This window comes from Periophthalmus magnuspinnatus, chromosome 9, assembly GCF_009829125.3.
Source record: "Periophthalmus magnuspinnatus isolate fPerMag1 chromosome 9, fPerMag1.2.pri, whole genome shotgun sequence".
NCBI classification, from domain to species: Eukaryota; Metazoa; Chordata; class Actinopteri; order Gobiiformes; family Gobiidae; genus Periophthalmus; species Periophthalmus magnuspinnatus.
This window is the reverse complement of record NC_047134.1, coordinates 35,813,772-35,840,291: the sequence shown is the minus strand read 5'-3', so window position 1 is coordinate 35,840,291 and position 26,520 is coordinate 35,813,772. Positions and strand designations below refer to the sequence as shown.

General features: G+C 43.5%; 1 protein-coding gene across 1 annotated transcript in view; it reads left to right on the top strand.

Moving 5' to 3' along the window:
* ksr2 (kinase suppressor of ras 2) overlaps window positions 1-26,520 on the top strand; it is a 101,437-nt gene that overhangs the window by 3,008 nt on the left and 71,909 nt on the right. The window contains exons 2-5 of the mRNA XM_033972420.2: window positions 10,471-10,611; window positions 11,848-11,998; window positions 18,950-18,985; window positions 19,324-19,825. Of these exons, the coding sequence (XP_033828311.1) occupies window positions 10,471-10,611; window positions 11,848-11,998; window positions 18,950-18,985; window positions 19,324-19,825 (830 nt within the window). The remainder of the gene's footprint in view (window positions 1-10,470; window positions 10,612-11,847; window positions 11,999-18,949; window positions 18,986-19,323; window positions 19,826-26,520) is intronic.

The window sequence follows — 26,520 nt, the reverse complement described above, 5'->3', positions numbered from 1 at the left end:
CAGGCCTCGATGTATCAGACAAACTTTTATGAAGAGCAGTTTTCAGATTCAAACTCTTCTTCGTGGTTTTATTGAAGCTGAAGTTGTGATTCGTGTGAACCTGAGACACACTGAGCTTTGACACAGTGGATCTTTACCGTAAAATAAAAGGAAAAACTCTGTAAAACAGTTTGAAAATAATTAAGTCGCAGAGAATCGAACATGAGCTGGTTCTTCAAACATGTGTCGATTAAACTCTCGATACGCAGGTTTTTTCTGATGTTTAAAGAACAGTCCTGGTTTAGACCTGGTTTAGTCCTGGTTTAGACCTGGTTTAGTCCTGGTTTAGACCTGGTTTAGTCCTGGTTTAGTCCTGGTTTAGACCTGGTTTAGATCTGGTTTAGTCCTGGTTTAGTCCTGGTTTAGACCTGGTTTAGACCTGGTTTAGATCTGGTTTAGTCCTGGTTTAGACCTGGTTTAGTCCTGGTTTAGACCTGGTTTAGACCTGGTTTAGTCCTGGTTTAGTCCTGGTCTGGGCTTTTGCTCTGATGTTCTCAGTAAACATGTTTTCATTTTCACTTCTGTGTGATTCTCTTTAGTTCAGTTGATTCTGTCCTTCAGGTCACTGTGGTGAAATGATCTGATTCGTTCTGTGCAGTTTGGACGGTCCAATAGTGACACAGGTTTAATGTGAGGGCGGGACAGACGCCGTGTCCTGATTCGTTTGTGTCCGGGTCTGTGTCCGGTCTGTGTTTGGGTCTGTGTCCGGTCTGTGTCCTGTCTGTGTCCGGTCTGTGTTCGGGTCTGTGTCCGGGTCTGTGTCCGGGTCTGTGTCCTGTCTTTGTCCGGGTCTGTGTCCGGTCTGTGTTCGGGTCTGTGTCCGGTCTGTGTCCGGGTCTGTGTCCGGTCTGTGTCCGGGTCTGTGTCCGGTCTGTGTCCAGGTCTGTGTCCTGTCTGTGTCCGGTCTGTGTCCGGTCTGTGTCCGGGTCTGTGTCTGGTCTGTGTCCAGGTCTGTGTCCGGTCTGTGTCCCATCTGTATTCGGGTCTGTGTCTGGTCTGTGTCCGGGTCTGTGTCCCATCTGTGTTCGGGTCTGTGTCCGGTCTGTGTCCGGTCTGTGTCCAGGTCTGTGTCCCGTCTTTGTCCGGGTCTGTGTCCGGTCTGTGTTTGGGTCTGTGTCCGGTCTGTGTTCGGGTCTGTGTCCGGTCTGTGTTCGGGTCTGTGTCCGGGTCTGTGTCCGGGTCTGTGTCCGGTCTGTGTCCTGTCTGTGTCCCGTCTGTGTCCCGTCTGTGTCCGGTCTGTGTCCGGGTCTGTGTCCCATCTGTGTTCGGGTCTGTGTCCGGTCTGTGTCCAGGTCTGTGTCCTGTCTTTGTCGGGGTCTGTGTCCGGTCTGTGTTCGGGTCTGTGTCCGGTCTGTGTCCAGGTCTGTGTCCTGTCTTTGTCCGGGTCTGTGTCCGGTCTGTGTTCGGGTCTGTGTCCGGTCTGTGTCCAGGTCTGTGTCCCGTCTTTGTCCGGGTCTGTGTCCGGTCTGTGTCCGGGTCTATGTACAGGTCTGTGTCCGGGTCTGTGTCCGGTCTGTGTCCGGGTCTGTGTCCGGTCTGTGTACGGGTCTGTGTCCGGTCTGTGTCCGGTCTGTGTCCGGGTCTGTGTCCCGGTCTGTGTCCGGGTCTGTGTCCGGGTCTGTGTCCCGGTCTGTGTTCGGGTCTGTGTCCGGTCTGTGTTCGGGTCTGTGTCCGGGTCTGTGTCCGGTCTGTGTCCGGGTCTGTGTCCGGTCTGTGTTCGGGTCTGTGTCCGGTCTGTGTCCGGTCTGTGTCCAGGTCTGTGTACCGTCTGTGTCCGGGTCTGTGTCTGGTCTGTGTCCGGGTCTGTGTCCGGTCTGTGTACGGGTCTGTGTCCGGTCTGTGTCCGGGTCTGTGTCCCGGTCTGTGTCCGGTCTGTGTCCGGGTCTGTGTCCCATCTGTGTTCGGGTCTGTGTCCGGTCTGTGTCCGGTCTGTGTCCCGTCTGTGTCCCGTCTGTGTCCAGGTCTGGTCTTGTCCTTCACAGATGAATGACTTTTCATCCAGAGCTTTTTTTTCCCAGGTGTTTTTGTTTTGCAGATGAATCTCAATAAAATCAAAATCACAGTTTGAATTTGACTCAAAGTCTCAGAATCTTTACAAACAAAATACAGTTTTATTCTGGATAAAATCTAAACTGGTCCTGTGTTTCAGATGTGTTTCAAAATGTGTTTCAGACGTGTTTCAGACGTGTTTCAGACGTGTTTCAGTCGTGTTTCAGACGTGTTTCAGATGTGTTTCAAAATGTGTTTCAGTCGTGTTTCAGACGTGTTTCAGTCGTGTTTCAGACGTGTTTCAGATGTGTTTCAAAATGTGTTTCAGACGTGTTTCAGTCGTGTTTCAGACGTGTTTCAGTCGTGTTTCAGACGTGTTTCAGATGTGTTTCAAAATGTGTTTCAGTCGTGTTTCAGACGTGTTTCAGTCGTGTTTCAGACGTGTTTCAGATGTGTTTCAAAATGTGTTTCAGTCGTGTTTCAGACGTGTTTCAGATGTGTTTCAGTCGTGTTTCAGATGTGTTTCAGACGTGTTTCAGATGTGTTTCAAAATGTGTTTCAGACGTGTTTCAGACGTGTTTCAGATGTGTTTCAAAATGTGTTTCAGACGTGTTTCAGACGTGTTTCAGATGTGTTTCAGATGTGTTTCAAAATGTGTTTCAGACGTGTTTCAGACGTGTTTCAAACGTGTTTCAGATGTGTTTCAGTCGTGTTTCAGACGTGTTTCAGATGTGTTTCAAAATGTGTTTCAGACGTTTCAGATGTGTTTCAGACGTGTTTCAGATGTGTTTCAGTCGTGTTTCAGATGTGTTTCAGTCGTGTTTCAGATGTTTCAAAATGTGTTTCAGATGTTTCAGACGTGTTTCAGACGTGTTTCAGTCGTGTTTCAGATGTGTTTCAGATGTGTTTCAAAATGTGTTTCAGACATGTTTCAGACGTGTTTCAGACGTGTTTCAGATGTGTTTCAGTCGTGTTTCAGATGTGTTTCAAAATGTGTTTCAGATGTTTCAGACGTGTTTCAGATGTGTTTCAGATGTGTTTCAGTCGTGTTTCAGACGTGTTTCAGATGTGTTTCAGACGTGTTTCAGATGTGTTTCAAAATGTGTTTCAGACGTTTCAGATGTGTTTCAGATGTGTTTCAAAATGTGTTTCAGATGTTTCAGACGTGTTTCAGACGTGTTTCAGATGTGTTTCAGTCGTGTTTCAGATGTGTTTCAAAATGTGTTTCAGACGTGTTTGAGACGTGTTTCAGACGTGTTTCAGATGTGTTTCAAAATGTGTTTCAGACGTGTTTGAGACGTGTTTCAGACGTGTTTCAGATGTGTTTCAGACGTGTTTCAGATGTGTTTCAGATGTGTTTCAAAATGTGTTTCAGACGTGTTTCAGATGTGTTTCAGATGTGTTTCAGACGTGTTTCAGATGTGTCCAGATGTTTGTCCAAACTCTGGACAGACTCTTGTTTTGGTTTAGTTCAGGTTTGAGTTTTTTTGTAAATTCTTCTTGACGTGTTTAAAAAGTTAAACAGAATCCTGTCGATAAAACATGGCCCAGCTTCAGTGTTGTGCTTCAGTGTGAGCTTCAGTGTGCGCTTCAGTGTGCGCTTCAGTGTGAGCTTCAGTGTGATCTTCAATGTGATCTTCAGTGTGATCTTCAGTGTGATCTTCAGTGTGTGTCAGTGTGAGCTTCAGTGTGCGCTTCAGTGTGATCTTCAGTGTGAGCTTCAGTGTGATCTTCAGTGTGAGCTTCAGTGTGAGCTTCAGTGTGATCTTCAGTGTGATCTTCAGTGTGAGCTTCAGTGTGAGCTTCAGTGTGATCTTCAGTGTGAGCTTCAGTGTGATCTTCAGTGTGATCTTCAGTGTGTGTCAGTGTCAGCTTTAGTGTGCGCTTCAGTGTGATCTTCAGTGTGAGCTTCAGTGTGAGCTTCAGTGTGAGCTTCAGTGTGTGTCAGTGTGAGCTTCAGTGTGCGCTTCAGTGTGATCTTCAGTGTGAGCTTCAGTGTGTTCTTCAGTGTGATCTTCAGTGTGATCTTCAGTGTGTGTCAGTGTGAGCTTCAGTGTGCGCTTCAGTGTGAGCTTCAGTGTGTTCTTCAGTGTGTTCTTCAGTGTGATCTTCAGTGTGATCTTCAGTGTGAGCTTCAGTGTGAGCTTCAGTGTGTTCTTCAGTGTGATCTTCAGTGTGTTCTTCAGTGTGATCTTCAGTGTGTTCTTCAGTGTGATTCTGTGGGTCCGAGCTCTGACCTCGTTCTCGTCTGAAGCTTCGTTCTAAACGTTGGTGCGTTTCTGACTCGTTTCTGACTCGGCTGAAGAGCCAAACCGTTTCCATTAACATCATTATGTGGAGAGTCTCCCCTGGAAACTGAGGCTTTGTGCAGCTTCAAACACACGGCCCACGTGACGTCACGTTTCTACTGAAACACAAGTGCAGCTGCAAACAGGACACGGCCTTTCAATCACGTTTCAATCACGTTTCAGTCACAACGTTTCAATAGGATATTTGTGGGATATCTGTAGTATATTTGTGGGATATCTGTAGTATATTTGTGGGATATTTGTAGGATATTTGTAAGATATTTGTGGGATTGTAATCGCCCAGATAGCACCTTTAGCAGTTAAAAGAGGAACAGTGCAGAGCTGAGACAATTAGTCCAGTGCAGACCCAAGTGTGTTTATTTTTCACCATAAACTTTACAAAGAAACAAGAAAAAGGTGTTGTGTGGTGTTGTGTTGTGTTGTGTTGTGTTGTGTTGTGTGGTGTTGTGTTGTGTTGTGTTGTGTTGTGTTGTGTTGTGTTGTGTTGTGTTGTGGTGTGGTGTGGTGTGGTGTGGTGTGGTGTGGTGTGGTGTGGTGTGGTGTGGTGTGGTGTTGTGGTGTGGTGTGGTGTGGTGTGGTGTGGTGTGGTGTGGTGTGTTTTTTTTTGTTTTTTTTTTTTTAAACCAGCCTGTTACACATACAGCCCCCTCTCCCATAGCACTGAGAGTTTTCCTTTTATAGAGCCTCTCCCTAATTGGGTGAGCCCATTCGGTGTAACAGGTGCGTCTTTCTCACATCCAGTTCTCTTGTTAAAATTCAGCTCCAATCAACCGAAGTAAGAATTTATTCAATTAAGTTGTTAATTAAAATAGAGCTCCGTTTCACTTTAATTGTCTTAACAGTGGAATTTAATCACGTTCCCCCACAAAGCTAAAATATACAACACCCCTCCATGTTAACCCCCAGTGGTCTGCCCCGGAACCTTCTTAAGGTGCTTCGGCTCCCCGGGGACTCATTTGGCCGTAACACCTAAGGCAGACCACATGGGTGAGTTAAAATTTGCACAATTACAATCAATTCAGTGATGGACATTTATCAATAAAACATTTTAAACACTCGTGTCCTTTTCTTCTGCAGCCTCCATGAAGGTAAAGGACTAGCCACATTACAGGGATATTTGTGGGACATTTGTGGGATATTTGTAGTATATTTGTGGGATATTTGTGGGATATTTGTGGGATATTTGTGGTATATTTGTAGTATATTTGTGGGATATTTGGAGTATATTTGTGGGATATTTGTGGGATATTTGTGGGATATTTGTGGGATATTTGTAGCATATTTGTGGGACATTTGTGGGATATTTGGAGTATATTTGTGGGACATTTGTGGGACATTTGTGGGATATTTGTGGTATATTTGTAGTATATTTGTGGGATATTTGGAGTATATTTGTGGGATATTTGGAGTATATTTGTGGTATATTTGTAGTATATTTGTGGGATATTTGGAGTATATTTGTGGGATATTTGGAGTATATTTGTGGTATATTTGTAGTATATTTGTGGGATATTTGGAGTATATTTGTGGGATATTTGGAGTATATTTGTGGTATATTTGTAGTATATTTGTGGGATATTTGTAGCATATTTGTGGGACATTTGTAGTATATTTGTGGGATATTTGTGGGATATTTGGAGTATATTTGTGGGACATTTGTAGTATATTTGTGGGATATTTGGAGTATATTTGTGGGACATTTGTAGTATATTTGTGGGACATTTGTAGTATATTTGTGGGATATTTGTAGTATATTTGTGGGATATTTGTAGTATATTTGTGGGATATTTGTAGTATATTTGTGGGATATTTGTGGTATATTTGTAGTATATTTGTGGGATATTTGTGGGATATTTGTAGTATATTTGTGGGATATTTGTGGGATATTTGTGGGATATTAGTGGGACATTTGTGGGATATTTGTGGGATATTTGGAGTATATTTGTGGGATATTTGTAGCATATTTGTGGGACATTTGTAGTATATTTGTGGGATATTTGTGGTATATTTGTAGTATATTTGTGGGATATTTGTGGGATATTTGTAGTATATTTGTGGGATATTTGTGGTATATTTGTAGTATATTTGTGGTATATTTGTGGGATATTTGTAGTATATTTGTGGGATATTTGTGGGATATTTGTGGGATATTAGTGGGACATTTGTGGGATATTTGTGGGATATTTGTAGGATATTTGGAGTATATTTGTGGGATATTTGGAGTATATTTGTGGGATATTTGGAGTATATTTGTGGGATATTTGTAGTATATTTGTGGGATATTTGTAGTATATTTGTGGGATATTTGTGGCATATTTGTGGCATATTTGTGGGATATTTGTGGGATATTTGTGGGATATTTGTAGCATATTTGTAGCATATTTGTGGTGTATTTGTGGTATATTTGTGGGATATTTGTGGGATATTTGTGGGATATTTGTAGTATATTTGTAGTATATTTGTAGCATATTTGTGGGATATTTGTGGCATATTTGTGGGATATTTGTAGTATATTTGTAGTATATTTGTGGGATATTTGTAGGATATTTGTGGGATATTTGTAGTATATTTGTGGGATATTTGGAGTATATTTGTGGGATATTTGGAGTATATTTGTGGGACATTTGTAGTATATTTGTGGGATATTTGTAGTATATTTGGAGTATATTTGTGGGATATTTGTAGTATATTTGTGGGATATTTGTGGGATATTTGGAGTATATTTGTGGGATATTTGTGGGATATTTGGAGTATATTTGTGGGATATTTGTAGTATATTTGTGGGATATTTGTGGTATATTTGGAGTATATTTGTGGGATATTTGTGGGACATTTGTGGGATATTTGTGGGATATTTGGAGTATATTTGTGGGATATTTGTAGTATATTTGTGGGATATTTGTAGTATATTTGTGGCATATTTGTAGTATATTTGTGGCATATTTGGAGTATATTTGTGGGATATTTGTGGAATATTTGTAGTATATTTGTGGCATATTTGGAGTATATTTGTGGGATATTTGTGGGATATTTGTAGTATATTTGTGGGATATTTGTAGTATATTTGTGGGATATTTGGAGTATATTTGTGGGATATTTGTGGGATATTTGTGGGATATTTGTAGTATATTTGTAGTATATTTGTAGCATATTTGTGGGATATTTGTGGGACATTTGTGGGACATTTGTGGGACATTTGTAAGACATTTGTAAGACATTTGTAAGATATTTGTAAGATATTTGTAAGATATTTGCGGGATGTTTGTGGAATATTTGTATGATATTTGTATGATATACGTAATATATTTGTGGGATATTTGTAGTATATTTGTGGGATATTTGTATGATATTTGTAAGATATTTGTGGGATATTTGTGGGATATTTGTAGGATATTTGTGGGATATTTGTTGGATATTTGTGGGACATTTGTGGGACATTTGTGGGACATTTGTGGGACATTTGTAGTATATTTGTAGTATATTTGTAGTATATTTGTGGAATATTTGTGGAATATTTGTGGAATATTTGTGGAATATTTGTGGGATATTTGTTAGATATTTGTTAGATATTTGTTAGATATTTGTAGGATATTGTAGGATATTTAAGCTGTAAAATTTGAATAAATCACTTGTCTGACTCATTACAGATGCAAAACAAGGACTAAAGTGTTTTCTTTTTTTCTGTTTTGGTTTTGCAGCTCAGGACTTTTAGAAATATTGTAGAGGGTTTAAATTTGCTCTTGGGTTTTTGTGTCATTTATTGCACTTCAGAATGTTTTATCATGACAGATGTAACGGTACTTTCTAAGAGTAAATCCTGATGTTTGGACCTTTTTGTTGCTCTAATTATAAATATTTGGTTATCTGAGCTGTAGAGACTTGTATTATAAACATGCGTGACTCATTACAGACAGAATAAAGGCGTCGTATCGTCGTATCGTCGTATCGTCGTATCGCTCTTCAACATTTGGACTCGTGACGAGCGACTGCAGCCGACGGTTTAAAAGTGTGGACCAGAATGATGCAAGAAAGTATTTAAAACGTGTGAGCTGTGCCTCCTCCACACACCTGGGCTGTGTAAAGTGTCGGGTTTGGACTGTGTTAAGAAAAGCTACAACCGTCGTCCAATCACAATATTTAAACTCAGGTCGTCATGGAGCAGCCGACTCAGGTCAGACTCGAGTGTCACAAACGAGTAAAAACAGGAGCATAACGTCCTCCAGACTCTAAAGTCACACGAGGAAAGAGCGTCGGAGCTGCTCAGACGTCAAATAAAAAACATTTAAATCATGTTTGGTTGAACAGGGGTCGAGCGCTCGGGGGCCCAAAGCTGAACATGTCTCTGCGGATGTGCCTTTTTTTATTTATTTAATCTTTATTTGTCAGGAGCCGTGTACAAATTTATCAATTTCACTAAAGAAAAGATGATTTGTACCAGATTTAGCTGCTGTTTCTTTCCCTCTGCAGATGAACACAGATAAAAACACACATTTCATCACAATTACATTATTATTATTATTATTATTATTATTATTATTATTACTATTATTAACATCAGCAGGAAAATACAATAAATGTCCCATGTCCAGTGCAGTGTGTTTCCTTCAGTCCAAACACATTTAAAAATCAGCAGGTTTTTACAGTGAGACACAAACAATACAAATGAATTCGACTGATGTGACACGTTTGAGTATCTAAAATGTACTTTTTCAAATTTCCAGTAAAATTATTCAGATGCACAGACAGAGTCTGGAGCTGATTCTCTGATGGTTTAAATAAAAAGTCGACTGACCAAAGGCCCAGTTCTGTTTGTCTCTGAGGATCTGGAGTTTATTTAGAAGAAAAGTGTAATCATTTTTTCTCAGAACAGGTGGAGCTGCTTTATGAATCATTTTTAATCCACTTCTTATATTTGAACGCAAAATTAAATTGTCGTAAATGGACATTTTATATTTCCTCGTGATGTTAGTGGTGATAACGAACTGTTTTTGACTCATTTGACGACATTCTGCCACACGCTCATCACTACGTACAACTGTGTGACAAAAACACTGAAATGTTTTAATTTAACTTGTGAAACATTGATTTAAAAGTTCCTCTGCACGTCAGGGTTAAACTCACAGATAAACAAATGTAGACAGCAGATATTTTCCTGCTATATATAAAAACACAAATGTGATGTTTCTAGAGATATTTAGTCTGCTGTAAACACTGAGCTCTTTTTATAGTGTAACTTTACACATTATTATTCTCAGTGTAAATGTTTGGGCTCGTGGGGGCCCCCTGGTGGCTCTGGGGCCCTAAGCAGCTGCTCAGTTTGCTTATCCTCTGATCCGGCCCTGGGTTTGGCCAAATATGAAGCTCCACTGCAAAATAATCATAAAGAATCATCTTAAAATGAACCTTAAAGTGCAGGGTCTCACCCTTTGCATTTGACCCGTCCCTCAGTGCTGCTGCTGGGGCGACCCGGGCGTCAGAGCAGGGGCCCGGGCGTCAGAGCAGGGGCCCGGGCGTCAGAGCAGGGGCCCGTCTCCAGACCCTGAGCCGTGTCGTTGTGTGATCAACCCATTGTGTATTTTGGGTTGTGTTGCTGTTGCTATAGTAACACAATCCAGTGTCTAGTAGAGAAAAGGATTAGGTCACGAGACAAATAAATAAATAACATTAAACACACGATGTACAGCCTCAAAATGTTTTATTAAACTATTACAAAACAAAGTCACATTAAAAGTCAAATATTACACAAAATGGACTCTGAGAACTTTAAGTCATAAAGCTGTTCATGTTTTATTCACACAAACCTGCACATTTACACTTTGTTTTTCTCTCAAACTGAAAACACTCTGTACCACCTTGTGATGTCATCATGTGGTGATACAGGAAGTGCTCCACTGTGTTTTTAAACTCCACACACCTTCATTTATAGAATCATTTGGATCATTTCAGTCCTGGAGTTGCCTCCGTCTCACATTTATGTTTAATATCAGAGCTGCAGGTTAAACGCCGCTGTGACGATGATGATGATGATGATGACGACGATGATGGTGATGGTGATGATGTGATGATGATGATGATGATGATGATGATGATGATGATGATGACGTGTTTCTCGTGTTTCTCGTGTTTTTCTCAGGGGAAGTTGGTGAAGTACTTCAGTCGACAGTTGTCCTGTAAGTGTAAAGTGGCCTTAGAGGAGCGCAGTGCGGAGCTGGAGGACTTCCCCCGACTCGGACACTGGTTCCGCATCGTCAACCTGAGGAAGGAGGTGATCGAGGTGAGGCCCGCGCACACGCACGCGCACGTGCACGCACACGTGCACGCACCGGGGTTTTAACGCCGTTAAACATCGAGTGAAGTGAGACGCCGTTTGTCTCCACGGTCCATCATCTTTTATTATGACGTAAAGATGGAGGTTTGTGAGACGTAGGCCCAGACAACTCTGAAACTTTAAACTCTGAAACTTTAAACTCTGAAACTTTAAACTCTGAAACTTTAAACTCTGAAACTTTAAACTCTGAAACTTTAAACTCTGAAACGTTAAACTCTGAAACGTTAAACTCTGAAACTTTAATTTACTGTTGTGCTTTTGTAAAATATTTCCCTTTTTGAGCTGATGTCTTTTGTGTTAGTGACGTAATTATCTCCATAGAAACAATAATAATAATAATAATAAACACTTTAGTGAGTCTGGACAAACGGCCTCATCCTCCTCCAGTGTAACAACAAAACACGAGGGCGAAGTGTCGTGCCCAAGGAAACAACAACAACAACAACAACAACAACAACAGTATGTGCTGGTCCAAACACTTTTGTGTTTGTCCTCGTCCTCGTCCCCTCGTCTCACATCTCAGATCCAGGCTCCACTGCAGACGGGACAATAAACTATAATATCATTTATCCTGATAAAAAGGGTTAATCGCTCGAGGGACATTTTATAAAATCATGATAAAATCCAACAAAGAAAATCACCAGAATGTGCCAAACTAAAGCAGCTGATTAAACAAAATATTAAAATGATTCAGAACCAGAACATTTTAAACTTTAATCATTATCGTGATATAATCGTTTATCCTGATTATTTTGGCCGTGATAATCGTCACACTCAATGTTACTATCAGTGTGTGCAGGACCTGAGTGTGTGAAGGACCTGAGTGTGTGAAGGACCTGAGTGTGTGAAGGACCTGAGTGTGTGCAGGACCTGAGCGTGTGAAGGACCTGAGCGTGTGAAGGACCTGAGTGTGTGCAGGACCTGAGCGTGTGCAGGACCTGAGCGTGTGCAGGACCTGAGTGTGTGAAGGACCTGAGTGTGTGCAGGACCTGAGCGTGTGCAGGACCTGAGTGTGTGCAGGACCTGAGCGTGTGCAGGACCTGAGCGTGTGCAGGACCTGAGCGTGTGCAGGACCTGAGCGTGTGCAGGACCTGAGCGTGTGCAGAACCTGAGCGTGTGCAGAACCTGAGTGTGTGCAGGACCTGAGCGTGTGCAGGACCTGAGTGTGTGCTGTGTGTGCAGGAGATGAGGCCAGGCGAGGTCACTCTGGAGGCCCTGCTGGACATGAGCGAGGACCAGGTGTGTGAGCGACTGCAGAAGTTTGGGGCAAATGAAGAAGAGTGTGCTCGACTCAACGCGTCACTGTCCTGCCTCCGAAAGGCTCAGCAGCTCGGTGAGAACACGCTCCTGAACACGCTCCTGAACATGCTCCTGAACACGCTCCTGAACACGCTCCTGAACACGAACACGCTCGTGAACACGCTCGTGAACACGCTCGTGAACACGCTCCTGAACACGCTCCTGAACACGCTCCTGAACACGAACACGCTCGTGAACACGAACACGCTCGTGAACACGCTCGTGAACACGCTCCTGAACACGCTCGTGAACACGCTCCTGAACACGCTCCTGAACACGCTCCTGAACACGCTCCTGAACACGAACACGCTCGTGAACACGCTCCTGAACACGCTCCTGAACACGAACACGCTCGTGAACACGCTCCTGAACACGCTCCTGAACACGAACACGCTCGTGAACACGCTTGTGAACACGCTCCTGAATATGAACATGAACACGCTCCTGAACACGCTCCTGAACACGCTCCTGAACACGCTCCTGAACACGCTCCTGAACACGCTCCTGAACACGCTCCTGAACACGCTGATCTCGCTCAGTCTGGTGCACGTCTCTTTAAATCTGAACACACAGTAGACTTAAGGACATTAGACAAACTGCTCCTGTGTGAAATGTGTTTTTACTTTTCATTGTTATTATTTTATTTAACTGGAGACACTGCAGGTGAATAAGACATTTCAAGTTCACTCTAAGCAAAAAACAAAAACAAAAGTCAGACTCTTCATGACCAAAGAAAAGAAAATCAAGAATCTAGCTGCAGTTGCGTGAAGTGTCCACCAGGTGTCATCAGAGACCGCACCTGTGCAGCATTAAAGCCGCGGATGGAGAGACATGTTGTGTAACCTGCAGTTTGTGTTTGCATCTTGTGTTATTGACATTAAAGTAAATTTAAATACTTCTCATGTCAATTATTCAGTTTAAATGTGAACGCACAAAATTAAACTTCACAAAATCGAACACATTTCAGATAAAACAGTTGAACGTGACAAATCTGACACTCAGGCTGTAATTTGACTGTTTGACCAGCAGAGGGCAGTGACGCACCACAAACACGAGGAGAAACAAACAAGATTTAACTCCCACAGACTCTGGGAAAAGAAGAATGTCCTCAGACTGAAGGCTCTGCAGAGAGAGCCACAGAGAGCCACAGAGAGCCACAGAGAGAGCCACAGAGAGAGCCACAGAGAGAGCCACAGAGAGAGCCACAGAGAGAGCCACAGAGAGCGCCACAGAGAGCGCCACAGAGAGCGCCACAGAGAGCGCCACAGAGAGCCACAGAGAGAGCCACAGAGAGAGCCACAGAGAGAGCCACAGAGAGAGCCACAGAGAGCCACAGAGAGCCACAGAGAGCGCCACAGAGAGCGCCACAGAGAGCGCCACAGAGAGCGCCACAGAGCGCCACAGAGAGCCACAGAGAGCCACAGAGAGCCACAGAGAGCCACAGAGAGCCACAGAGAGCCACAGAGAGAGCGCCACAGAGAGAGCCACAGAGAGCGCCACAGAGAGAGCCACAGAGAGAGCCACAGAGAGCGCCACAGAGAGAGCCACAGAGAGAGCCACAGAGAGAGCCACAGAGAGCGCCACAGAGAGCGCCACAGAGAGCGCCACAGAGAGCGCCACAGAGAGCGCCACAGAGAGCCAGAGAGCGCCACAGAGAGCGCCACAGAGAGCGCCACAGAGAGCGCCACAGAGAGCGCCACAGAGAGCGCCACAGAGGAGCCACAGAGAGCCAGAGAGCGCCACAGAGAGCGCCACAGAGAGCGCCACAGAGAGCGCCACAGAGAGCGCCACAGAGAGCGCCACAGAGAGAGCCACAGAGAGCCACAGAGAGCCACAGAGAGCGCCACAGAGAGCGCCACAGAGAGCGCCACAGAGAGCGCCACAGAGAGCGCCACAGAGAGCGCCACAGAGAGCGCCACAGAGAGCGCCACAGAGAGCGCCACGAAGAGCCACAGAGAGCGCCACAGAGAGCGCCACAGAGAGCGCCACGAAGAGCCACAGAGAGCGCCACAGAGAGAGCCACAGAGAGCCACAGAAGAGTCGCACTGGAGCCACACTGAGAGCCACATTGAGAGCCACACTAAGACTAAGAGCCACACCGAGAGCCACACCGAGAGCCACACCTAGAGCCACAGTAGAGCCACACTGGAGCCACACTGGAGCCACACTGGAGCCACACTGAGAGCCACACGTGTTTTCAGTTTGAGAGACGACCTCAGCCTAAATCTTCTGTTTGTTAAACGTGAAACAAACACAAACTCCAGGTCAGAAACGAAACGAGACAAAAAAAACAGAAAAACACTAGAGATTTTAAATCAGAGCTCAGTCAGTCTCATGATATTTATAAATGAAAATATTTGAGTGAGTTTCCAAAAAAATAAAACGTCCATGAGCTGCAGGACAAACACTGTAAATACATTTATATATTTATTTATTATATATTTATATTATATATTTATTTATTAAATATTTATATTATATATTTATTTATTAAATATTTATATTATATATTTATTTATTATATATTTATATAAAGTCTGTTTATTATGGACCAAATGAAAAAGGTCCATGTCCTCAAAAAGTATAAAAAACAAACATGAGCAACGTAAAGATGTGCAGAAGAATCAGAAGAATCAGAGGAATCAGAAGAATCAGAAGAATCAGACTGATCCAGAGATGACATCATGAGACACAACTGAGACGAGGACACGTCTGTATTTTACAGCTGAAACACGTCTGAGACTGAAGCTCTTCCTCAGGAGAATCCACCATTTTCATCTGGACATGACCTCAGAGCAAAAACTGACCAGGACGACAGGCTCTTTGTTTGAGAAGTCTCCTCTTATTCAGCATTTTATCACCTCCTCCTCACCTCCTCATCACCTAATTACCTCCTCCTCACCTAATCATCTCATCACCTCCTCCTCCTCACCTCCTCCTCCTCACCTCCTCCTCATCACCTCCTCCTCATCACCTCCTCCTCACCTCCTCATCACCTAATTACCTCCTCCTCACCTAATCATCTCATCACCTCCTCCTCACCTCCTCCTCCTCACCTCCTCCTCACCTCCTCCTCATCACCTCCTCCTCACCTCATCATCTCATCACCTCTTCACCTCCTCCTCACCACCTCCTCACCACCTCCTCGTCACCTCCTCCTCACCACCTCCTCCTCACCTCCTCCTCCTCACCTCCTCACACCACAGGGTGGTCGTCGGGCCTTAATTACCTCACAGCAGAATCATGACAGATCAAATGTGCGGCGATCGAAGACGGAGCGACTCCAGAACGAGCCCCAGCTCCAGGAGGCCGCGCCGTAACGTCTCTGCACCAGAGAAGAAGAAAAACACGGAGAAGACGCATCGACTGAACCTCGACGGCCATCTTCCTGAGCTCTGGGCGGTCGCTATCGGCGGTTCGCTAATTAGTGTAACTTTGAGTCCTACAAAGAAACGCCACAGCTCCTCAAAGCCAAACAGATAAAACTACAGCTCCTTTTTCTATCGAACTCTCTCTTGGCCTTTTACCAAATCTGTTTATAGTGACAGAGACGGAGCGGCGAACCTCCCCACTGGCATTTCACCGCCATTTAGCCCGAGGAAGCCACACATCTCCAGGTAATTAGTCCAATTATGAGGCCGTTATCTACGTTTCTCAAAGCGCCGCCGCTCGTTACGACTGCGAGGTTAATGGAGTCTGGGACCACCGTTTGACGACATCACCGCGGAAGTTCACCGTGATTCAGCCATATTGTTTTAGCTAAACACACGTGTTTGAACACGCCTGAACACGCCTGAACACGCCTGAACACGCCTGAACACGCCTGCACACGTCTGAACACACCTGAACATGTCTAGACACGCCTGAACACGCCTGAACACGCCTGAACACGCCTGAACACGCCTGAACACGCCTGCACACGCCTGAACACGCCTGCACACGTCTGAACACACCTGAACATGTCTAGACACGCCTGAACACGTCTGAACACGTCTGAACACGTCTGAACACGTCTGAACACGTCTGAACACGCCTGAACACGCCTGAACACGTCTGAACACGTCTGAACTCACCTGACGAGATGGAGAAGGTCGTGCACGACTATTATGTGTTTTCATTAAAAGGAAAATGGACAAATGAGGATAAAATGTGTCGTTCTCAACAAAAACATGCCTGAAATAAAATAACTGTTCCCACAGTGGAGCTGAAAGTTCAGTGTTGCAATGGAAAAGTACTAGAGAATAAACAGAATAAGAACAAAAAGCTGAAGTTTAAATATAACGTATCTATGGTCACGATAATAAACATGTTACTGTGTTTTACAGTTTGATGTACAGATCTGATTTAAAACAACATGAGCTGAACAAAGTAAAAAAAAATCAGAACACTGCACAGGAAAAGAACAAAACACCTGTGTGTCCTGATCTGACAGGCAGAGGGCGCTGTTCCATAGATCTGACAGGCAGAGGGCGCTGTTCCATAGATCTGACAGGCAGGGGGCGCTGTTCCATAGATCTGACAGGCAGAGGGCGCTGTTCCATAGATCTGACAGGCAGGGGGCGCTGTTCCATAGATCTGACAGGCAGGGGGCGCTGTTCCATAGATCTGACAGGCAGGGGGCGCTGTTCCATAGATCTGACAGGCAGAGGGCGCTGTTCCATAGATCTGACAGGCAGGGGGCGCTGTTCCATAGATCTGACAGACAGGGGGCGCTGTTCCATAGATCTGACAGACAGGGGGCGCTGGAGGAAGCCTCACAAAGACATAGACTGATCCAAATGTGCCGTTACGTAAGAACACACAGGTCACGACACTGATACGACGTCGACGGCGTTTGGGCGTCACATTTTTATGAATAAACATGTTTTATTCATGTTTAAAGTCAGGCCTTTGTGCAGCTGTTTATCTGTGAAAGTTTGTCACTGGAGCATTAACTCAGTGACTCATGTTCTTCTGTCAGGGTCAAATTGAAAAAGTAAATTTAAACAGTATTGTTGCATAATCGTGATCGTTAAAGTCGATGACGTTATCACTTTTCTGCTCAAAGTTTCCAAACTGTGGGGCTAAGAATCATCATTATCATTATCATCAACGACAAATGAAAATTCAAATTAAAGGTCACATTAGCCACATTTAATTCCAGCATTCGATATTAAACGGCCGCCCACGTGTCAGACTCACGCTAACTCTGATTAGCGGCGCTCGTCTGGAGCCGCGGCGTCAGCGTTGATTAGATTTTTTCATGGGGTCAGATTAAACTTCCTTTATGTGCTGTTTTTGTTTGTTCTTTGTGTTTGCTGTGAACTTTTGATGGAGTATGGCGGCGTATCGTTCTGGACATGTGTTCGTCTCTTCGTCCTCCTCGTCCTCCTCGTCCTCCTCGTCCTCCTGCGTCTCCGTCTCGTCCGTGGGGAGGGTTGGATCGGGGACAGGCGCAGCGTGACGGGAGAAGCTCGACCGGCGAATACTCAGGGTGTGAATTACAGAGTGTGCGGCCGACGGGAGAGTTCATGAATCAAACCTGTCACCTGTTCTACCTGGATTTAAGAAAACAGAAAACAGAACATACAAGAGTCGGTTTGTTTGACATTTACAGTAAAAAAAAAACACGTGACAAAACAAAATACAGAAATAAATAAAGAGACAAACTCATCTGTGAGAGAAACAAAGAGCAGCAAACAATAGGGACGGGTGGAGACGGGTGGAGATAGGGTGGAGATAGGGTGGCGATAGGGTGGAGGGGGAAACGTAACATTGTCCGGGCGCTGGAGCGTCGTTTGCAGGACGGTGTTTGTTCAAACGTGTGAATCTGAGATAAACGATGATCCAGTGTCACATGATTAAACCTGTAACAGATTATTTCACTTAATCTGCCTTTAAACTCTTTTTGTGTCTCTTTAAACTGTCCTTTTGTCTCTTTAAACTGTCCTTTTGTCTCTTTAAACTGTCCTTTTGTCTCTTTAAACTGTCCTTTTGTCTCTTTAAACTGTCCTTTTGTCTCTTTAAACTGTCCTTTTGTCTCTTTAAACTGTCCTTTTGTCTCTTTAAACTGTCCTTTTGTCTCTTTAAACTGTCCTTTTGTGTCTCTTTAAACTGTCCTTTTGTCTCTTTAAACTGTCCTTTTGTCTCTTTAAACTGTCCTTTTGTCTCTTTAAACTGTCCTTTTGTCTCTTTAAACTGTCCTTTTGTCTCTTTAAACTGTCCTTTTGTCTCTTTAAACTGTCCTTTTGTCTCTTTAAACTGTCCTTTTGTCTCTTTAAACTGTCCTTTTGTCTCTTTAAACTGTCCTTTTGTGTCCACTACATGCAGAGAGGAAGTTTATACATATATCTTTATACTTTTACACCTCACTGGTTCATTACTGTTCATTTCATTAGAGCGTGTTCTTAGACGTGTTTTAACACGGCTGACACATGTTTACACTTTTACACCTCACTCTTTCATTAAATGCTCTTCATGTCCCTCTTGCTGGTGCTATTTTCAGTTGCATAATGTTCTTCATGTGCACACTGCATGTATGTAGAGTCTCCTGAGACATTAGAGTCTTTCAAAACAAAGACTACGGGCGTTTGGTTTAGTTCCAGGCGTTTGGTTTAGTTCCAGGCTCCTGGGACATAAACATGTTTTCTGAGGATCCTCAGATGTTTAGGGCTGATGTTATGTTTGAAGATGTTTTTTGATGCATTTTTGTTCCTTGGAGACAATGTCACAAGGAGGAAAAATAATGACACACCAGGGTGAGGAAAATGGCCGGGTAGTTGAGTGATTTTGCATAAATAGAGGCTTCGCGGTCAACGGCTCTGAAGATTATGGGGTCAGTCTCAGTCAGGCTTGAAAAACAGCATCTGCTGATCAATTCAACCAATACGTGTCTTTGTGCTCCATGTCCTCTTTGCTATGCATAGCTGCATAAAGTGGGACATTTCAGCCATTTCAGCTGTGTCTCTGCTCGATCAATAAAGATTCTTTTTGTGTCTTCCCAAAGAACAACTTGAGGAGGATAAATTGCACAATAACGGAGGTAAAGTACCGTCTCTCTGAACTCCACTCACTTTGGCTGCTTTCCGTCTTATGCCACTCTTCTTTTTTCATCCATCCTAAAGTTTTGTGGATGTGCCGATGACTCACTCTGTTGTTTTGGCTCTTCTCCACGGCTCTGGTCCAGCGTCAGGTTTAATCTGTTTGTCATATCAGTCACATCATGTGGCTCTGATTCTGTCTGCAGCGTCTTTAATCCACTCTCAGCTCTGTTTACATCTGTAAACGCTCGTGGCATTGCATGAAAACGCTTCATAAAGTCTTTTTCTGTGATTATTCCAGACAAACTCAAAGCTTTAGTTAAACGTCTTGTGTTCGCAGGACACCAGCCCAAACAGGATTGGTCCATCCAGTGGCCGACCTCCGACACGGGCAAAGAGAACACGCCGGTGTGCCAGCCCGAGGCCAGTCAGTGGATCCGCTTCCAGCTTTCCCAAAGTCCCAAAGTCCAGTCCAAGTACGGCCAGACGCACACGTGCCACAGCCCCCAGGCCGCGCCCCCTCCGCTGTACGCCGACCGCCTCACCGTGGACAGCCCCACGCTGGGCCTGCCCTCTCTGGACTCGGGACACCGCTCCCTGCCCCCCTCCCCTCGCCAGAGACACTTTGGCCACACCCCTCCAAGGACTCCGCTGGTGGTCAACACCATGACCCCCCCCGGCACCCCCCCGCTACGGAGACGCAACAAACTGAAAGCTCCGGGAACGCCTCCTCCGCCCAGCCGCAAACTCATCCACCTGTTGCCCGGATTCACCGCCCTGCACCGCAGCAAGTCCCACGAGTTTCAGCTCGGCAACCGCCTGGAGGACACGCACACGCCAAAGTAAGACTCACACGTGTGTGTACACACACATGTGTACTGTACACACACACACACACACTTATGTACTGTACACACACACATGTGTACTGTACACACACATGTGTACTGTACACACACACACACACACATATGTACTGTACACCCCCCCCCCCCCCCCCCCCCCACACACACACACACCCCCCCCACACACACACACACACACACACACAGGTTGTGGATGTTCCGTCTGGACAAACTCGACGTTATCGACAAACGTCTGAATATTTGTGCCGTGTTTTTGTTCTAAATGTTGTAATTTTACATTTGATGTTTCATGATTTTCAGCCTCAACCAGAAAAAAAACAAACACATTTTACCAAAGTCTGATTTCCAGTTTCACAGAGAGGCCTTGGCCTCAGAGTCGAGGTTGTTGTTGTTAAAAGTTTTATATATTTATATATTTATATATTTCATTACAGCAGTGGATTTGTCCAGTTGTGGTCAGTTCATTCTTCTGCTCTTTGCCTGAAGCTCGTGTTAATCTCGTAGAGGAGGAGGCTCGGGCCTCGCCCTGACGCCGTGAGGTCCGGGCCTCGCCCTGATGCCTTGATACCGTGAGGTCCGGGCGGTGAGGCCCTGATGCCGTGAGCTTTGTGCTGCATAACTTTCCAGTAGAAAATCAGATTATTTGTGAGGGAGACCTGATGAGCTGCGCTGGGGCAGATAAGAGTTCCTGACCGGCCGCGTCTGCGTCTGGTGCTATGCTGATCCAATTTAACCACAAACAGGAACCAGAGTCGGCCTCGGGAGAGCTGCTCGTTCTGATAATGCCATTAGACGAGAGGCCCTTCACCGCCGCACGTGCTCGGTTGATATTTGTACGTGTGTCCGGCGGTGGCGCGGTGGGCGTGTGCGTGGTTGTGTGTCGTCTTGGAGCCCGTGCCGCTCGGCGGCTCGCGGCCGCTCGACGGGGGCTGGACCGTTGTTGGACCGTGGCCACAGAGATCGGCTCCAAACGCCATTAGAGGATTGATTACCGGTCCCCGAGCTCTGATCTTCTGCAGCAGGACTCATGGCGGCGCTAATCAATGGCCTGTTTGTGTCTGGAAATGTCGCATCTCATTGAGAGAGCGGATCTGCTGAAATGTGCTCATCAGAACGACGACAGGGGCTGGAATGAATCATTTATCTGTGCAGTGGCACGACTGGACCCTCAGTCCTGCTCCGACCAGACCACGGCACAACTTCAGACATAAAACAGACAATGTTACACAAAATGGACCTTTAGTTCAGTCCAGAGCAGTAAAGGTGGAGTTTAAAAACACAGTGGAGCACGTCCTGTGTCACCACATGATGACATCACAAGGTGGAACAGAGTGTTTTCAGTTTGAGAGAAGAACTCAGCCTAAATCTGCAGGTTGGTGCAGATACACATTTTGTTCACACAGAGAAAATAAAAGACATAAAAAATATAAAAATCCTCATAAAATTAACTATAAAACAGAAGAGCAGAATAAACACCAAATGTGAAAACGACACAAACACAAAACCTATGTCTTGATGTTTTTTTGCTCCAAAACTGTTTTGGTCTGTATCCAGAGCGTTTTAATAAGCAGCTCCTGGTTGTGGTGATAATTGGCTGCACTGTGGTCGGGACACGATAACTGGGATTACCCTGTGACCTCTGGAGACGCTTGTGCCTTTTCCTAATGAGATTTGTCCTAATATGTGATTATTAGTGTGTAATCTCACACTGAGCTGAGGTGAGTGTGAGCTCGTCGCTTTTGATTATCTGCTCTGGATAACGGCGTCTTCAGAGCTTCAGTCATGAGCTTGTTTTAGTTAATGTGGTTTTTGTTTGTCGAGGTCCATGGTGTATTTAATAAGAAACTCACTTTTCACTGAGGTATTTCGTTGTTATTTCTGTCATTTGTCTTACGGTGTGTGACTTTGTGAACAAGTGGCACATTTGTGTTTTCTTAAAGATCTGATGTTACACAACATTGACCCGTGTGGCGTGTGAATCATGTTAGAGCGTTATTTCCTCTTCAGAAACAGACCTGGAGTTGTGTTCAAAACGCTCTGTTCCACCTTGTGATGTCATCAAGTGGTAGTTTTCAAGTGAACTCCTCCTTTTACCTTTAGTTCAGTCGAGATAAGAGACGACTCCAGGACTGAAATGATCCAAAATCTGCAGTTTGTGTGTTAAACGTGTGAATGAAAGGACGTCATTTAACTCATTAAGTCGAGGACACAGTGGACAGAAATCAAGGACGCAGTGACTAAAAGTGAGCGCTGAAAATATGAAAGCGAGCACAAAACCTGTGACAGAGCGCCGTGTGTCTGACGCCGCCGTGTGTCTGACGCCGCCGTGTGTCTGACGCCGCCGTGTGTCTGACGCCGCCGTGTGTCTGACGCCGCCGTGTGTCTGACGCCGCCGTGTGTCTGACGCCGCCCGGTGTTGGCGTCTCCGCTGCTGTTTACCCTCCAGTTCAAGTCTTGTTTTGATGACGTTTGTCTCATTAAATTAAAAAAAATGAGTGGACGCAGGCGGAAAGAGAGAGGGCGCTGGTCTGTGATGAGGAAAGAACAGATCAGAAAACAGTTAACAGAAAGTATAAGTTAAAGTATAAGTTAAAGTATAAGTTAAAGTATAAGTTAAAGTATAAGTTAAAGTATAAGTTAAAGTATAAGTTAAAGTATAAGTTAAAGTATAAGTTAAAGTATAAGTTAAAGTATAAGTTAAAGTATAAGTTAAAGTATAAGTTAAAGTATAAGTTAAAGTATAAGTTAAAGTATAAGTTAAAGTATAAGTTAAAGTATAAGTTAAAGTATAAGTTAAAGTATAAGTTAAAGTATAAGTTAAAGTATAAGTTAAAGTATAAGTTAAAGTATAAGTTAAAGTATAAGTTAAAGTATAAGTTAAAGTATAAGTTAAAGTATAAGTTAAAGTATAAGTTAAAGTATAAGTTAAAGTATAAGTTAAGACTCTGTTGTCGACAGTGGCTCAGTCCAGTGATCTGAAGGTTGGTGGTTTGAATCAGATACTGCTGTTGTGTCCTTGGGCAAGACACTTAACCCCCCTGTGTGTGTGAATGGACGGGTGTTTCCTTGAGGTAAAGCTCTTTTAGAGCCTTGAAGGTGGAAAAACGCTGAATAAAAATGTGATCGTGACCATTACCCACCGAGCAGCATCGCTATGTCACATTTTTTGAGAACTTAAATAGATTTTGGCAACAGTATTTGTACCTGCACAAACCAAAAACACCCAGTTTAATCATCAAAACAGTGAAATCCAATCCAAACATGTTGATATTTTTATATATTTTAGTAGAAATCTGGCAAAGGACCAAGAGAATGATTGAAAGTTCAAACAGCCAGAAACGTGGAGTGTTTACAATAACGCCATGTGTCACGTTAAATATTACAATAAAGACGTGTTTGGAGTATCTCACCTTCACTTCACCTGTCAGCCAGTATTAAGGCACATACTTCTGTTTCTATGGCGACGTTTTATCTTATTTGATGAACACGACTTAAAATAGAACTTGTGTATTCAACACGTTTCATAATCACTTCATTTAAAAGTACGAAAACGACACGAGTATCGATAAACGCTGTAAACGCTCTAAATTTGTGATTAAACTGCAGACGGTTCGGCCACACGCATGTCCCCAGCTTTTCATCAGACTTGTCAGCTGAAAGTAATTACTCATATTTTTAATTTTGTGGGGAGTTCATTATTAGTTCCGCTCTCGTCGTTTTCTCTTTGGAAACAAGTCGTTGTATAATCTGCTTCTATAATCGTGTGTTCATACGCCGCCGCACACTCCACTGTGACTTTTACACAGTTTTTGGGGACAAACTTTGTAGAGCGATGGGTTTTTTCATGGCCGATGCCGTTTGCGTAGAATCCAGAGAAGCCAATGCACGATACACCGATATTTAGTACTGATATTTTTGGATCGATATTTTGGGCAGATTTTGCTTCTTTTCTCCAAATGATGGAGTTTGATGATGATCTTTGTCTACAAACTGTCCTGTTATCTCCATCCGTCCATGTTCTTCGTCTTATCCGGGGTCGGGTCGCGGGGGCATCAGTCTGAGCAGAGACTCCCAGACTTCCCCCACCCCAGACACCTCCTCCAGCTCCTCTGGTGGGATCCCAAGGCGTCCCCAGTCCAGAGACATGAGGAGGTAACAACATTATAACGGGGTTTAAAGATCACGAGAGTCCATTTTGTGTCCCTCCAGCGTGTCCTGAGTGTCCCCGGGGCGTCCTCCTGGTGGGACATGCCCAGAACACCTCTCCAGGGGGTGTTTTTTAATAAAAGACTGTAGGTCCAAGACATGTTATTAACACGACTCACTGATTCAAATAAGACAGATGAGATGGTTCTGAGCTGCATTTAGTCCTGAACTCATCCATGAGCCGTTTTACTTCAAACTGGACACTACAAAAGTCACAGACAGGTAAAAAAATCTTTTGTTTCTAAATATTTGTCTTTTATTTTTTCAGAGCATTTAGAACGACTCTTCCCACATTAAGAGCGTAAACGCCATTAAAGGAATAATAAGTGTTTTTCACAGACAGGGGGCAGTATCTCCACAGACCTGACTGGTCCTGATTTCTTCCTGTGGGTCGATCTTAAAGAAAAGGTGTTTGTGAATAAACCTCAGACGATAAACGACTTAAAACGTGACATCGAGGATCAAATAAGAGACATAAGACCAAAATGATTTAAATGTGACGCAGAGTGAGTTGGATCGGGCTGTTCAGGGACAGACACAAAATGGCCGACACTTCCTCTGGTTTAAGTCGTGATAAGTTCAAATGTAACTGAACAATTATAACCGTTTATATGTCCAAAAATCTCATATGGTTCAGTTTATCTACGGCTAAAATCTGGAGAGTTTAACTTAAGAATTAAAGGAGCGACTGAAGATTTAAAAGTGTCAGTGACTTTTTAGAGAGAGGAGTGTAGTTACTGTGGCAGCGTCGTCTTCACACAAAACCGCTCAAATTATTATTATTTTTAATTTTAACAGATTTCAGACCAAGGTTTAGTCTGTTTTTGTACCTGACAGTGACCTTTGAACCGGGACGAGGGGCTTTTTTACTCTCACACACCTGAGATTCTGTCCTGAAGAAGTCGGACTGCAGGTGGCGCTGTCGTCCTGCCTCCCCCGGGACAAAGACAGAACATCACATGACCACTCTGAGGCGCTAGTGAGCAGAACAAACGCTCAGGGATGAAAACAAAGAGAATCTGTTAAAATACACAGAAAATGAGATGAATCTGTTTGACGTAAACTTATTATTTTCAGAGGTGGATGAAGTACTTTACTTAAGTAAAAGTACAAAAACTGAGGTAAAAAGTAAAAGTATCACATGAACAAATTTAAAGTAAAAGTATTTAAGTACAAGTTTAAACAGTAAAAAGAAAGTATTTCACTAGTGCTGTTTGCTAAAGTGTAAATGTAGAGATTTTGTTAAAAATGAGACATATTTTGATCAACAGAAACAAAATGAATAAATTTCTTCATTTTTTGTGTTTATTTTTGTTTTGCTCAAAGTCAAAGCTTGAACTTGAAAAGTTTATTCAGGATGTTACGACAAACATGGTAAAAATAACTCCTCAAATCAGATGAAAAGTACTTTTACTTTTGAGTCCCGTTCAGAAAAGTAGTTGAGTAAAACTAAAAAGTATCCAGTTTAAAATGTACTGTTTGTCTTTACTGCTCTTCTATTTGGATAATAGTTTAAATAAAGATGTGTATTTGTCTGAACACAGAGCTCCTGAGGCAGGTCCCTCCTCTCGGGTTATCGAGCTGTGCATTATTTTACATATTTGTTAGTTTGATAACAGCAGCAAAATGGACTTTTTCCCCGAGTCTCTTATTTGACTTTGAAATGTGAGAATGATTTGATGCAGTCAATCAGTCGCTCGGCCCACGGAGCACCTGCAGACAGAGGAACACAAAGAACAACACAAAGAACGACACAAAGAACAACACACAAAGAACAACACAAAGAACAACACAAAGAACAACACAACAACACAAAGACAGTCCCGCCCCCAAACCCAATCAACACGGCAGCACAAGAACAATTCCCTCTGAACACAGCGATAACACATTTCATCTTTATTACATTTAAAACAATGATTATGATTTCTAATAATTATTAATATTGACCCGTGTCCGACGCCGTTACAAATCACGTCACATTCCACAATTTCAGGATAATTTGAAGATGATCATTTTACCTGGAGCAAAGTGAAGTCTGCAGCTCTGTGGGAGAACAGTTTCTGAACGAAATGTCCACATTTATAATCTACAAATGTTGAATCTTATAATTATTTGTGACGTTTTGCCACAAAATTTAACCTCAGGATTTAAAGTCTTTGGGTCAAACAGCGGCGCTTTTTAAAAATATGTATTTATGTATTTAAAATGTTTTTTATGTGTAGAGTTTGAACTTTGTGCCAGTTTTTGTTCCATGTGATAAAAACTCAACAAAACAGCTGCATTTCCACAGAAAACGGGGCGTCGTGCTCAGGTTTAAACTTCTACAGCGTCGCGGCGTCACGTGAACTCTGCATTTTATCGTAGAAATGATAAACAGCAGATTGAGACATTTACTGATTGAAATAGTATAATTGAAATATGTCATCAGTAAATCACGCCACGCCAGATGACGGCGCTCGTCAGCA